At 37.2% G+C, this 12997-nt stretch overlaps 1 protein-coding gene across 1 annotated transcript in view; it reads right to left on the bottom strand.

Moving 5' to 3' along the window:
* RGS22 (regulator of G protein signaling 22) overlaps positions 1-12997 on the bottom strand; it is a gene marked incomplete at its 3' end in the record, with an annotated part of 176305 nt that overhangs the window by 20465 nt on the left and 142843 nt on the right. Inside the window, exon 24 of the mRNA XM_080694745.1 lies at positions 2570-2663. Within this exon, the coding sequence (XP_080550871.1) occupies positions 2570-2663 (94 nt within the window). The remainder of the gene's footprint in view (positions 1-2569; positions 2664-12997) is intronic.

The raw sequence follows: 12997 nt of genomic DNA, 5'->3' as shown, positions 1-12997 counted from the left end.
GGAACACCTGCATCAGAATGACCTGAGACGCCTGGTAAACGTAGAGATTTCTGGGTCCTTCCCAAGAACTACTAAAGCAGACTCTCGGAGTGACTACAGGAACCTGCATTGCTAGCCAATGTCATACGTGAGTCTTGAAGGCACTAAAGTGTAAAAAGCTACCGCTTCAGTATATAGCTCCTCTACAGTTGGGGATGGATGAGGGAGACTCTTCCCTTTATGTCTTAGGTCATTCTATTGCTAGGAATATTCATGTCCCCTAATTGCCTCTGAATATATCTGTTAGCCAAATATAGTAAGCACTCAAGGAATATTTGTTGTTAGATGACTGAAGAAGCAAAATATTTTACTTCCTTAAGACTGTGATAAGCAAAACATTTTGGTTCTTCTAACCTAGATAGTAGTCGTTTTATTCTAAGGCTGTTAAAATTTTAGTCACATATATCATGTATATAGATTAGCTGTAATTTTAAAACTATAAGAGCAAAACAAACCAAACTTCATGTAGATGTTAGGCTTGCTCTAATGCAGACCATCAAAAAATTCAACCAATCACTTGAGCTTCTCATGCCAGATAGAATGATTTAAAGAATTCCTGCAAAAGAAAAATAAATGCAAACATAAACATTTATAGAAAATATTAATCCAAAACAACAATGACAAAAACTTACAAAGAGTTGTTGTAAGATAAAAATAAAACCGGTGTTCTAAATAGTGGGGGCACTATGACATTGAACTAAGGGATGGAGGGCATTGGAAAGGGGGCATTGGCTAGGATAAATTAGAAGAGGAAAAAATAGTAAACAGGCCAAGAATATTAGGGCCTACTCATCAATCCCTCCCAAAAACCAGAAAAGGATTTTGAGAAACCAGAAAGCTTATTTGCAAGACAAAAGATAAGAGGAAGGAAACTTTTTCTTTTTTTGAAACTTAATTGTTTCTTCAAGTATCTGGTCAAAGGGCATTATACAACTAGACTACTTTGTGAAGGTTTTGTTAAAATATAACATTAGTGCTATCTTGTATCCCACTAAGATGTAAAACTACAGTCAGGTATTGTGGCACATGCTTGTAATCCTAGTATTTGGGAGGCTGAGACTGGAGGATCGCAGGTTCGAAGCCAGCCTCAGCAACTTACTGAGGCTATCAACAGCTTAGTGAGACCCTGTTTCTAAATAAAATATAAAATAGGGCTGGGAGTGTAACCTAGAGGTAGAAGGCCCCTGGGTCCCATCTCCAGTAAAACACATACACACACACACACACACACACACACACACACACACACACAGATGTAATAACTACATGCACCAATAAAAAAAGAAAAAAAATCCAACATTAGTATTCAATTAAAGTTATATAAGGTCAGACATAGTGACTACTGACTTCAATCTCATTCTACTCAGGAGGCGGAGACAGGAGCAGCACAAGCTCAAGGCCAGTTTGGGCAGTTTAAGGCGCTCCTGTCTCAAAACAAAAAGGTATGGGAGTGAGGAGCTGGATATGCAGCTTAGTGGTAGAGTGCTTACCTAGCATGCACAAGGCCTTGGGTTCTGTCCTCAGTACCACAAAACCCAAAAAACTATGTAAGTACATCAATATCGATTTGAGAGAAAACCCATGGTTTGGTTTGCAATTTTCTTATATCTCCAACCTGAAAAAACTGGGCTATAGCTCATTCTTCCATATATGTTCTTTGCAGAAAAAGAATTGACAAGGAATAATAGTTGCAACTAATGGTCCCTCTCCAGAGGGATTACTTCTCAGGAATAGAAGCATTAAAAAGAAAGATGCTCCTACCCATCGATTTGTCAGTGGGGCATATGTAAGTGTGTGTGTGTGTGTGTGTGTGTGTGTGTGTGTGTGGTTTATGTGTGAGCATATGCATAATTGTGTGCTAAAGGGACATGGTGAGACTGACCAACTCTTGGATGTGACTCACCTGGCACCCATCAGTAGCAGAATGGAAACACTGGCGTAAATGCTGTCATCCTGCAAAAGAGGTGATGTTCTAGGTATGTATAGTAGTCTCTGTCTTTGGCAAAGAAAGAAACCAAAGATAGGTGTCTCTGTCTCTGTCTCTGTCTGTCTCTCTCTCCCCTTCCCCTCCTCCTCCTCCTCCTCCTCCTCCTCCTCCTCCTCCTCCTCCTCCTCCTCCTCCTCCTCCTCCTCTTCTTCTTCTTCTTCTTCTTCTTCTTCTTCTTCTTCTTCTTCTTCTTCTTCTTCTTCTTCTTCTCTCTCTCTCTCTCTCTCTCTCTCTCTCTCTCTCTCTCTCTCTCTCTCTCCTAATTCTAGGGCCAGTCGCTCTGTATTCTGGATGGCCAACTGAGAGGCAGAGAGGAGGAGGAGGGAAGATGAGCTACCCCCAGAAACTCACTCAGGGTACTGTGAGAAGACCAGTTCCTCCTCAAAGACATAGCTGAACCAGAAGACTTATTTAAGTTTGTTAATGATGCGCCTGCACCAAAATAAAAGAAATAATAAAATGGTGAAACATTGGTGAGATCCTCTAAAATTATTCTATGATAAAAGATAGCAAAGTAACCTGTAAGTAATAAGCAAAAATTACCTGTAAACAACTTTTTTTCCAGTTCCTCTTGAATTTTAAGAAGAATTCTCTCCTGTTCTAAGGCTTCTATGTACTTTGAGTAGCACCAGGTTGGCTGAAAAAATAATTTTCCAAGTAAATTCTGAAATTTTTGCTTTAGGAAGTAAACCAAAGGCAAAATGACTTATATCAGTCCCTCTGTTTATTTTTTTTATTATTTTGGTACTGGGGATTAAACTCAGGAGCATTCTGCCTTTGAGCTACATATGCAAGCTCTATTTTATTTTTTATTTTGAAATGGGATCTCACTAAGTTGCTGAGGGCTTTGCTAAATTGCTGAGGCTGGCCTGGAACCTGTCATCCTCCTGTCTCAGCCTCCCAAATACTGGGATTACAGGTATGTGCCACTGCACCTGGCTTACATTTAAACTTTTTATTGAAGAAAAACACATATTAAGAAAAAGTATGTATTTTAAGTATAATGATGTGGATCTTCACAAACATACTCATTTAAACTTTTTATAAGAATGTTTATGATGAAGTAAAGGTACTTTTTTCTATATCCTTGATCTATATTTGTAAATTTCCTGGATATGAGGGGAGGGGCAGAATGTCAGAACAATACTATTACTTGGTTATTCAGTCACCTTTCTATACTTGGCTTGTTTGTGAATTTAGGTGCTTACGAAAGGTTTTCAAGGCGACAGAGAATAATTTTACATTTGGATTAATTACAACTCTGTGTGTGCAAAATCTATCTACAACAAATGCATGTAGACAACATTTTGAAAATGGCAGTACATTATTATTTAGAAATTGAGTGATTCAACATGAATATTTTGAATAGCAATAATTATTATCTATATTTATATTTATAAAATGCCTTTGGTTTCCAGATGCTGGGGGTGGGTACTTGGAATTGAATCCAGAAGCACTCTATCTCTTAGCTACCTTCCAGCCCTTTTTATTTCATTTTATTTTGAGACAGGGTTTCACTAAGTTGCGCAGATGGGCCTTGAGCTTAAGATCCTCCTGCCTCAGCCTCAAGTATCTGGGGTTACAGGTATATACCACCATGATTGGCTCCAAAAGCTTTTTCTTTTCCTACAAAGATCTTGAGCTATCTGACAGAATGTCATCATCTCTGTTTCTTTTTAACAGATAAGGAAGTAGACTCAATGAATATTATAAACTTAGTTTCAGGCATCAAGGTAACACTGATTTATAAGGACAGAGTAGAAATTAGAAACATGATGCTTTCTTTCTTTCCTTTATTCTTACCTACATATCTATCTACCTACCTAACTACAGGTCTTACTAGGTTACTAAGAGTCTCCCTGTGTTGCTTAGGCTTTCTTCAAATCTGCAATCTTCTTGTCTCAGCCTCCTAAGTACAGGCATGTGAGCATCATATTTATATTCATTTTTGGTGACTTATAATTAAAGTGTTTGTTTCTAGTATAATATTAGCTAAAAAATGTTATTTTCAGCACTTAGGAATGTGATATAACTTCAGTTATCCAGTTTAGATAACTGATAGATTATAAGGCTATTAGTGAGAGAACAGAAATATAAAATTTTAGGGAACCATATACTGAAAGAGGTATATCTAAAAGTATATGATACCTAAAATATATTCAGAAAAATCATATATCAATAATAACACTGAATTTCAAAAGACTTAACTCACCAATTAAAAGACATAGACTGGCAAAGTGTATCTAAAAACATAATCCAAATATATGCTGCTTACAAGAAACTCATCTTACAGACAAAGATATTCATGAGCTAAAAGTGAAAGGATGGAAAAAGATATATACCAATGGAGACCAAAAGTGAGCAGAGGCAGCAACACTGATATTTAATAAAACAGACTTTAAGCTAAAACACATCAGAAGAGACAGAGCAGGGCACTTCTTATTAATAAACAGAATAATCCAGCAAAAAGACATATTGATAATAAATATTTACGTATCAAATGTGGGTACACCCACATTTGTAAAACAAACTCTTCAGGACACCAGGTCTCAAAAACACCCAAATAACAACAATATTGGCAGATTTCAACATACCACTCCTGCCACTAGATCAATCTTCAAGGTATAAGATGAGTAAAGACTCTTTAGAACTAAAGAAAATATAAACCAAATTGACATAATATACATATACAGAATATTTCAACCAGCAACAGCTGAGTACACATTTTTCTCAGCTGCCCATGGAACCTTCTTCAAAGTAGATAATATCCTGGTCCATAAAGCAAGCACCAGCAAGTTCAAAAGATGTAATATAATTCCCTGTATGTTCTCAGATCACAATGGAATGAAAGTAGAAATCAATAACAGGAAGACCAAAAGAAATTATATAAATACATGGAGACTGAATGATACACTCTTGAATGAGGAGTGGATAAAGTCAGAAATAAGGGGAGAAATTAAAAAAACCTGGGGGAAGGAGGGAAGATGGTGACTGAGAGCAGCAGCGCATACGAATCCTGCTAACATTCAGCCACTATTGTCCCCAAAACAGAATGCCACAAAACCAGATATTGCTTTTAGCAGAGGAATAAGAATAATAAACACAAAAGACTGAAAAAAATCAACCAGAAAGAAAGAAAAATAAAAGAACAAAGAAAAACAGCCCCGCCCGCCACAAGGATTTAAAGGGAGAAACGGCAAGACCCATGGATTGTAACTCTGCCTGCGTGAAGACCTCCTACAACTTCCAAGGAGCTAAACACACCACCCAGATAACCAGAGTAGAGCTCAGCACAAAAGTAGAAATCTGCCATTCTACTGGCATGCTGCTATGACACCATCAACCCAGGGACAGCCCAGCCCATCATGCAATGCCCCCCAGAGTCCCATCCCAGAGCAACTACAGCATAAGCGATTTGCATCCTAAAAGGGATTGTTCAGCACCTTGCCCCTAGGGACTCACTCAGCCATGAAAAACACCCCAGGTGTGTGACTTCCCTATACAGCCCAGAGAAAGTGGGAGAGGGGGCTGCTGTTGGACATAACAGAAGCTCAGGCTTTGATCAGCAGAAAATATCGGGGGCTGGGAATTCTAGCTAGACCCAACTAATAGAAGCTCGGGGATCACCACAGACCTCCCAACTGGGGCAAACATGGAGAAGTAAGACGAGACCAGCCCTAACTGTGGAGAACAGAGACTCCTACATTGAGACTGATATTAGAGGCATATGTCACCAGTGGTGGCAGGGAGAGATCTAGTCTCCAAACTGGTGGAAAGTGTGAGGGTGACCTGTGCTTAATACTTAACAAAACCTAAATGATATCAGCCATCTACATAGACTGAGAAAATTACAGAGAACCAAACCCACAGTAGGAAGGGGGCAGGTGGGACTTGGTATCTGCACAGAGAGAGACTGCAGCAGACCTATCTGCTAAATAGACATTTAATTGTAGACTTGCATTAATTTGTAGTTGAGGGTTTTTTTTTTGCTTTTATTGTTTGTTTGCTCTTTTTTTATATGAGTATGTATACCTGGTTGGTTTTATTGTTGTTTTGATTTTGTTTTGTTTTTTTAATTTTTAACCTATTCCCAAACCTTCTCCCAAGCTTCTTCCTTTGTACATACCAACTCTCTTCTTACTATCCCTTTCCTATCTTCCTTCTGCTTTTTATCTCTCCCTTGTCTTGTATCAAACCCACTCCTTATCATTATACCACAAACTCTACATCAGTTACCAGAATATTACCATATTCTTACTGTCTCTAAACCCTAGTATATACTGCTCTATGAAACTCATACTTTTATTCTATTTGACTCTGTCTGGGATTTTACGCTATTCTCCCATTTACCTGCACTGCCCTCCTTCCTCAAACTTCACTACTGATTACAATACAAAAATCCCCTCAGATGTACCAGCTGACACCTAGAAACTGAGAGGTTTACCCAAAGTAACAGAGACAAACATCTGAAATCATAAAAAGGAGGAACAACAAAGGAGCAATGAGCTCCCACAACTCCACATTTATAGAACCTGATAACACAGAACTGCAAAGATCTACAGAAGGTCAAATCAGGTATGTAACTGTAGAATTAATAAAGAAATTCTGAAAAGAATTTAGAGTCTGAAAGAAATAAAGGATGCAATCATTAAAGTAAAGCATCTATTCAAACAATAAAAAATCGCTTAGACCACATGGAGAGTAGAATCTTACTCTTAGAAGATGATCACTCCAAAAATGAACAAATAGTTTACAACATAGAAAAACCAATTTGACAGCAGGAATTAGACACTGAAGAAATATGGGCCCATTTTAAAAGAGCCAACCTACGAATTATTGGCATAGAGGAGGGAAAAGGTGAAACCATTGGGCTCAACAATCTTTTCAAAGAAGTAATAGCAGAAAATTTTCCAAACATTGAGCAAGAGATTGACACACAGGTACAGAAAACTTATAGAACTCCTTTTAGATAAGATAAAAGATTCTCCACACCACATAATAGTCAAAATGACCAATGTAGAAGCCAAGGAGATAATCTTAAAGGCAACAAAAACAAAAAACAAAGTGACATTCAGAGGCAAACCAATAAGAATCACTCCAGACTTCCCAAACCAAGTCATGACAGCCAGAAGGGCCTGGAGTAACATATTCCAAACTGTGAAGAAAAACACTTGCAGCCAAAAATTTCCTACCCAGCAAAAATATATTTCAAACTAGATGGGGAAATGAAAATCTTCCATGACAAAGAGAAGATTAAGGAATTTATGTTTTCAAAACCAGCACTAGACAGCCAGGCGTAGTGGCGCACGCTTGTAATTCCCACGCTTGGGAGGCAGAGACAGGAGGATTGTGCAGGTTCGAAGCTAGCTGTACTGGCTTAGGAGACCCTGTTTTCAAATAAAAATATAAAAAGTAGGTCTGGGAGTGTAGCCCGGAAGTAGAAGGGTTTCCAGGAACCCCAGTACCACAAAACAAAAACAAAAACAAAAACAACAGCACTAGAGGAAATACTCAAAAAGATTAACTACAAAGAAGAAACAAGAAATACATGACAGAACCAGAGAAACAAGAATTTCTATCCAACAGACAACTAAGAAGAGAAGAACAAACAGTATTTCAACAGAAATAAAATCTTAACATGTTACGAATTAAAAATCATCTCTCAATAATTATACTGAATGTAAATAGCCTCAACTCCCCAATAAAAAGACAAAGAGTTGCAAAATGGATTAAAAACCAGAATCCATCTATATGCTGCTTGCAAGAAACATACCTTACAAGTAAAAATAGCAACAAACTCAAGGTGAAGGGTTGCAGCAAGGTAATCCATGCCAATGGAACATGAAGACAAGCAGGAGTTATAACTATGATATCAGACAAGTTAGGCTTCAAGCCCAAGCTTATCAGAAGAGACAAAGATGGTCATTTTTTACTGGTAAAAGGATCAATCCAGCATGAGGAAATAATGATAATCAACATTTATGCCCCAAACATAGGTGCAGCTACATTCATAAAACAAACTCTTTGTTATATCAAGCCACATATAAATCCCAACACAATAATACTAGGAGACTTCAACCACCTCTTACACCATTAGATTGATCTTCTAGACAAAAGATCAGTAAAGACACCTAAGACCTAAAGAACACCATTAATCAACTGAACCTATTGAACACTATATAGAATATTCCACCCAACTACAGCAGAGTTCATATTCTTCTCGGAAGCTCATGGAACATTCTCCAAAATAGACCACATCCCGGGCCACAAAGTGAGCACCAGCAAATTCAAATAATGTGACATACTTACCTCTGTCTTTTCAGACCAAAATGGAATGAAACTAGAAATCAACTATAAAAAGACTCAGATAAACCACATAAACATGTGGAGACTGAACACCACACTGCTAAATGAAGAATGGGTCATAGAAGAAGTAAGGGGTGAAATCAAGAAATTCTTAAAAACAAATGAAAATAGAGATACAACATATCAAAACCTCTGGAACACATTGAAGGCAGTATTAAGAGGGAAATTTATAGTACTGAGTGCATACATAAGAAAAACAGAAAACCATCAAACAACTTAATGACACTCCTCAAAGCCCTTGAAAAATAGGAACAATCTAACCCCAAAGCCAGCAGAAGACAGGAAATTGTTAAAATCAGAGCAGAAATAAACAAAATAGAGAATAAAAAATGATACAGAAAATTAACAAAACCAAAAGCTGGTTCCTCAAAAAAAAAAAAAAAATAAATAACATAGATAAACCACTAGCCACTCTAACTAAAAAAAAGAATCAACCCAAAATTTGAAGATAAGAGATGAAAAAGGAGATATCACAACCAACAATGTAGAAATCCAGAGGATTATCAGAAATTACTTTGAAAAACTATACTCCAACAAAATGGAAGATCTGGAGGAAATTGACAACTTCCTAGATAAATGCAACCTTCCTAAACTGAGTCAAGAAGACATAGAAAATTTAAACCAACTGATAGCAATCAAAGGGATTGAAACAGCAATAAAGACTTTACCACCTAAGAAAAGCCCAGGACCGATTGGCTTCCCAAGTGAATTTTATAAAACCTTTATAGAAGAGCTAATCTCTATACTCCTCAATTTATTTCACAAAATAGAGAGAAATGGAACTCTCCCAAATACATTCTATGAAGCCAACATCACATTAACATCAAAAGCAAACAAAGATAGTTCAAGGAAGGAAAACTACAGGCCTATATCTTTGATGAACTTGGACATAAAACTGCTAAACAAAATACTAGAAACACACATTCAAAAGCACATAAAGAAAATCATACATCATGACCAAGTAGGCTTCATCCCAGTGATGCAAGGCTGATTCAACATATGAAAATAAATCCATGTAATTCATCATATAAAAAGAACCAAAGACAAAATTCACATGATCATTTCAATAGATGCTGAAAAAACCTTTGATAAAACCCAACATCCATTCATGATAAAAGCATGCAGAGAATCAGAATAGAAGAAACATACCACAACATAATAAAGGCAATCTACAAAAAAACCACAGCCAAAATCACATTAAATGGGGAAAAACTTCAAGAATTCCCCCTAAAACCAGGAACAAGACAAGGATATCCACAATCACCATTTCTTTTCAATATAGTAGTAGACAAAGCAATAAGGCAAGAAAAGGAAATCAAAGGAGTATAAATAGGAAAAGAAGAACTCAAACTCTTACTATTTGCATATGACATGATACTATACCTAGAAGACCCAACAAACTCAACCAAAAAGCTTATAAAACTAATCAACAAATTCAGCAAAGTGTCTGGATACAAAATCAATTTTAAAAAATAGGAAGCTTTAGGCTGGGCATGGTGGCACACACTTGTAATCCCCGCACTTGGGAGGCTGAGACAGGTGGATCGCACAGGTTCGAAGCCAGCCTCAGCTACTTAATGAGGCTCTCAGCAACTTAGTGAGACCCTGTTTCCAATAAAATATAAAATGGGTCTGGGGGTATAGACTGGAGTTAGAAAGCCTCTGGGTTCTATTCCCAGTACCACCAAAAAAAAGTAATAATAATAAGAAGAAGCTTTTCTGTATATCAACCATAAATCTACTGAAAAAGAAATTCAGAAGCCAGGCGTAGTGGTGCACGCTTGTAATCCCCGCGCTCGGGAGGCTGAGACAGGAGGACTGCGCTGGCTCGGAGCCAGCCTCGCTGGTTTAAGAGACCCTGTTTCAAAAAAAAAAAAATAGGTCTGGGAGAGTAGCCTGGAGGTAGAAGGGCTTCCAGGAACCCCAGTACCACCAAAAAAAAAAAAAAAGGAAATTCAGAAAACACTTCCACACAGGATTTACCACAAAAAAAAAAAACATTGAAAAAAGAAATCCAAGATGATCTTAGAAGATGGAAAGTTCTTCCATGTTCATGGATAGGCAGAATAAACATCATCAAGATGGCCATACTTCCAGAAGTTATCTACAGATTCAATACAATGCCCATTAAATTACCAAGATCATTTCTCACAGACATAGAAAAATCAGTCCTTAAATTCATTTGGAACAACAAAAAACCCAGAATAGCCAAAGTAGTTCTCAGCAATAAAAACCATGCAGGATGAATCACAATACCTGATTTTAAACTATACCACAAAGCCACTGTAATAAAAACAGCATGGTACTGGCACAAAAACTTATACATAGACCAATGGAACAGAATAAAAGACTCAGAAACTAATCTACACACTCACAGCCGATTGATATTTGACAAAGGGGCCAAAAACATGCAATGGAAGAAAGACAGTCTGTTCAACAAATGGTGTTGGCAAAACTGGTTATCCATATGCAGAAAAATGGAATTAAATCCCACCTTTTCACCCTGCACAAGAGTCAACTCAAGATGGATCAAAGACTTGGAAATTAGACCAGAGGCCTTGAGGCTCCTTGAAGAGAGCATAGGTCCAACACAGCAACACATTGGCACAGATAAAAAACTTTCTCAGCAAGACCCCAAAGGCACATGAAACTAAAAGGTGAGTCAATACATGGGACTGCATGAAACTGAAGAGCTTCTGTTCATCAAAGGAAACTGTCAAGATCCTCAACCGAGAGCCAACAGAATGGGAAAAGATTTTTGCCTCCTATTCCTCAGATAGAGGATTAATATCTAGAATATACAAAGAGCTCAATAAACTCAACACCAAAAATATAATCCAATTAAAAATGGGCAAATGAACTCAATAGACACTTCATGAAAGAAGAAATTCAAATGGCCAATAAATGCATGAAAAAATGTTCAACATCACTGGAAATCAGAGAGATACAAATCAAAACTACCCTGAGATTTCACCTAACTTCAATTATAATGGCAATCATTCAAAACACAAACAACAACAAATGCTGATGAGGATGTAGAGAAGTAGGAACCCTAAAACATTCTTGGTGGGATTGCAAATTAGTGCAACCACTTTGGAAAACAGTGTGGAGGATCCTCAGAAGAATGGGAACAAATTTACCATTTGACCCAGCAATACCACTTCTGGGTATCTATCCAAAAGAAAACAAACCAAACTACCAAACTAATCCATGTGTATCTATGTTCATAGCTGCACAATTCACCATAGCCAAACTATGGAACCAGCCAAGATGTCCATCAACAGATGAATGGACTACAAAACTACAGGATATGTACACAACCAAAATTTACTCCGCCATTAAAAAAATACAATTACATCATTTTCAGGGAAATGGATGGAACTAGAGGACATTATGCTAAGCGAGATTAGTCAGTCTCAAAAAGTAAGAAATAGGATGCTTTCTCTAATATGTGAAAGCTAAAGTGAAATGGGTCATAGGATGAACTCCTGGTGAAAAAGGAGATCCTATAGAAGAGAAAATAAGGCAACCTAACTGAGGGGATGGGGGCGGGGGTAAAGCTCTCTAAAGCACATGATATACTTAAACATATAGGTATCAACCACTAAGCCAAACATGGAAGGGAGGGTTGGGGAGGGAATGGGATGGGGATTGGATGGGGGCCGATTGGATGATGTGTGCATGTATGTCTACACAAGTTTTATTTTTTTATCCCATTATGATGTATGAATACAATGTACCAATAAAAAAAATCCTGGAATTAAACAAAAAATAGAGACATGGCATACCAAAATCTATGGGACGCTTTGAAGGCAGTATTAAGAGGAAAGTTTATAGCACTGAGTGCCCAACAATTGTCAAATAAACAACCTAATGACATATCTCAAGGACCTAGAAAAACAGCAACAATTTAATCCCAAAATCAGCAGAAGGGAGGAAACAATCAAAATCAGAGCAGAAATAAATAAAATAGAAAATAAAAAACAATACAAAGAATTAACAAAACAAAAAGCTGGTTTTTTGAAAAGATTAGTAAGATCAACAAACCTCGACCAACCTAACCAAAAGAATCGACTCAAATTATTAAAATCAGAAATGGAGATATTACCACAGACAGTGGGGGAAATTCAAAAGATTATCAGAAACTATTTTAAACATTTATACTCCAATGGACTGGAAATATGGAAGAAATTGACTGATTTCTAAGCACATATAACCTATCTAAATTGAACCAAGAAGATATAGAAAGCATAAACCAACCAATAGCAAGCAAAGAAAGAGAAGCAGCAATAAAAATTCTGTCATCAAAGAAAAGCCCAGGCCCAGGCAGGTTTCCAGCTGAATTCTACAAAACTTTCAGAGAAGAATTAAACCCAATACTTCACAACTTGTTCTAGGAAATCAAAAGAGATGGAATTCTTCCAAACTCCTTATATGAATCCAGTATCACATTAATACCAAAACCAAATAAAGATATTTCAAGAAAAAAAATTACAGACCACTATCTCTGATGAACATCAAGATGTAAAAATTCTAATTAGCCATGCACATTCAAAACCATGTCAAGAGAATTATGCACCTTGACCAAGTTGTTTTCATCCCAGG

Source organism: Muscardinus avellanarius, assembly GCF_963383645.1.
Source record: "Muscardinus avellanarius genome assembly, chromosome: 4".
Taxonomy (NCBI): Eukaryota; Metazoa; Chordata; class Mammalia; order Rodentia; family Gliridae; genus Muscardinus; species Muscardinus avellanarius.
Note: the sequence above shows the minus strand (reverse complement) of the source record. Positions and strands in the feature narration are given on the sequence as shown.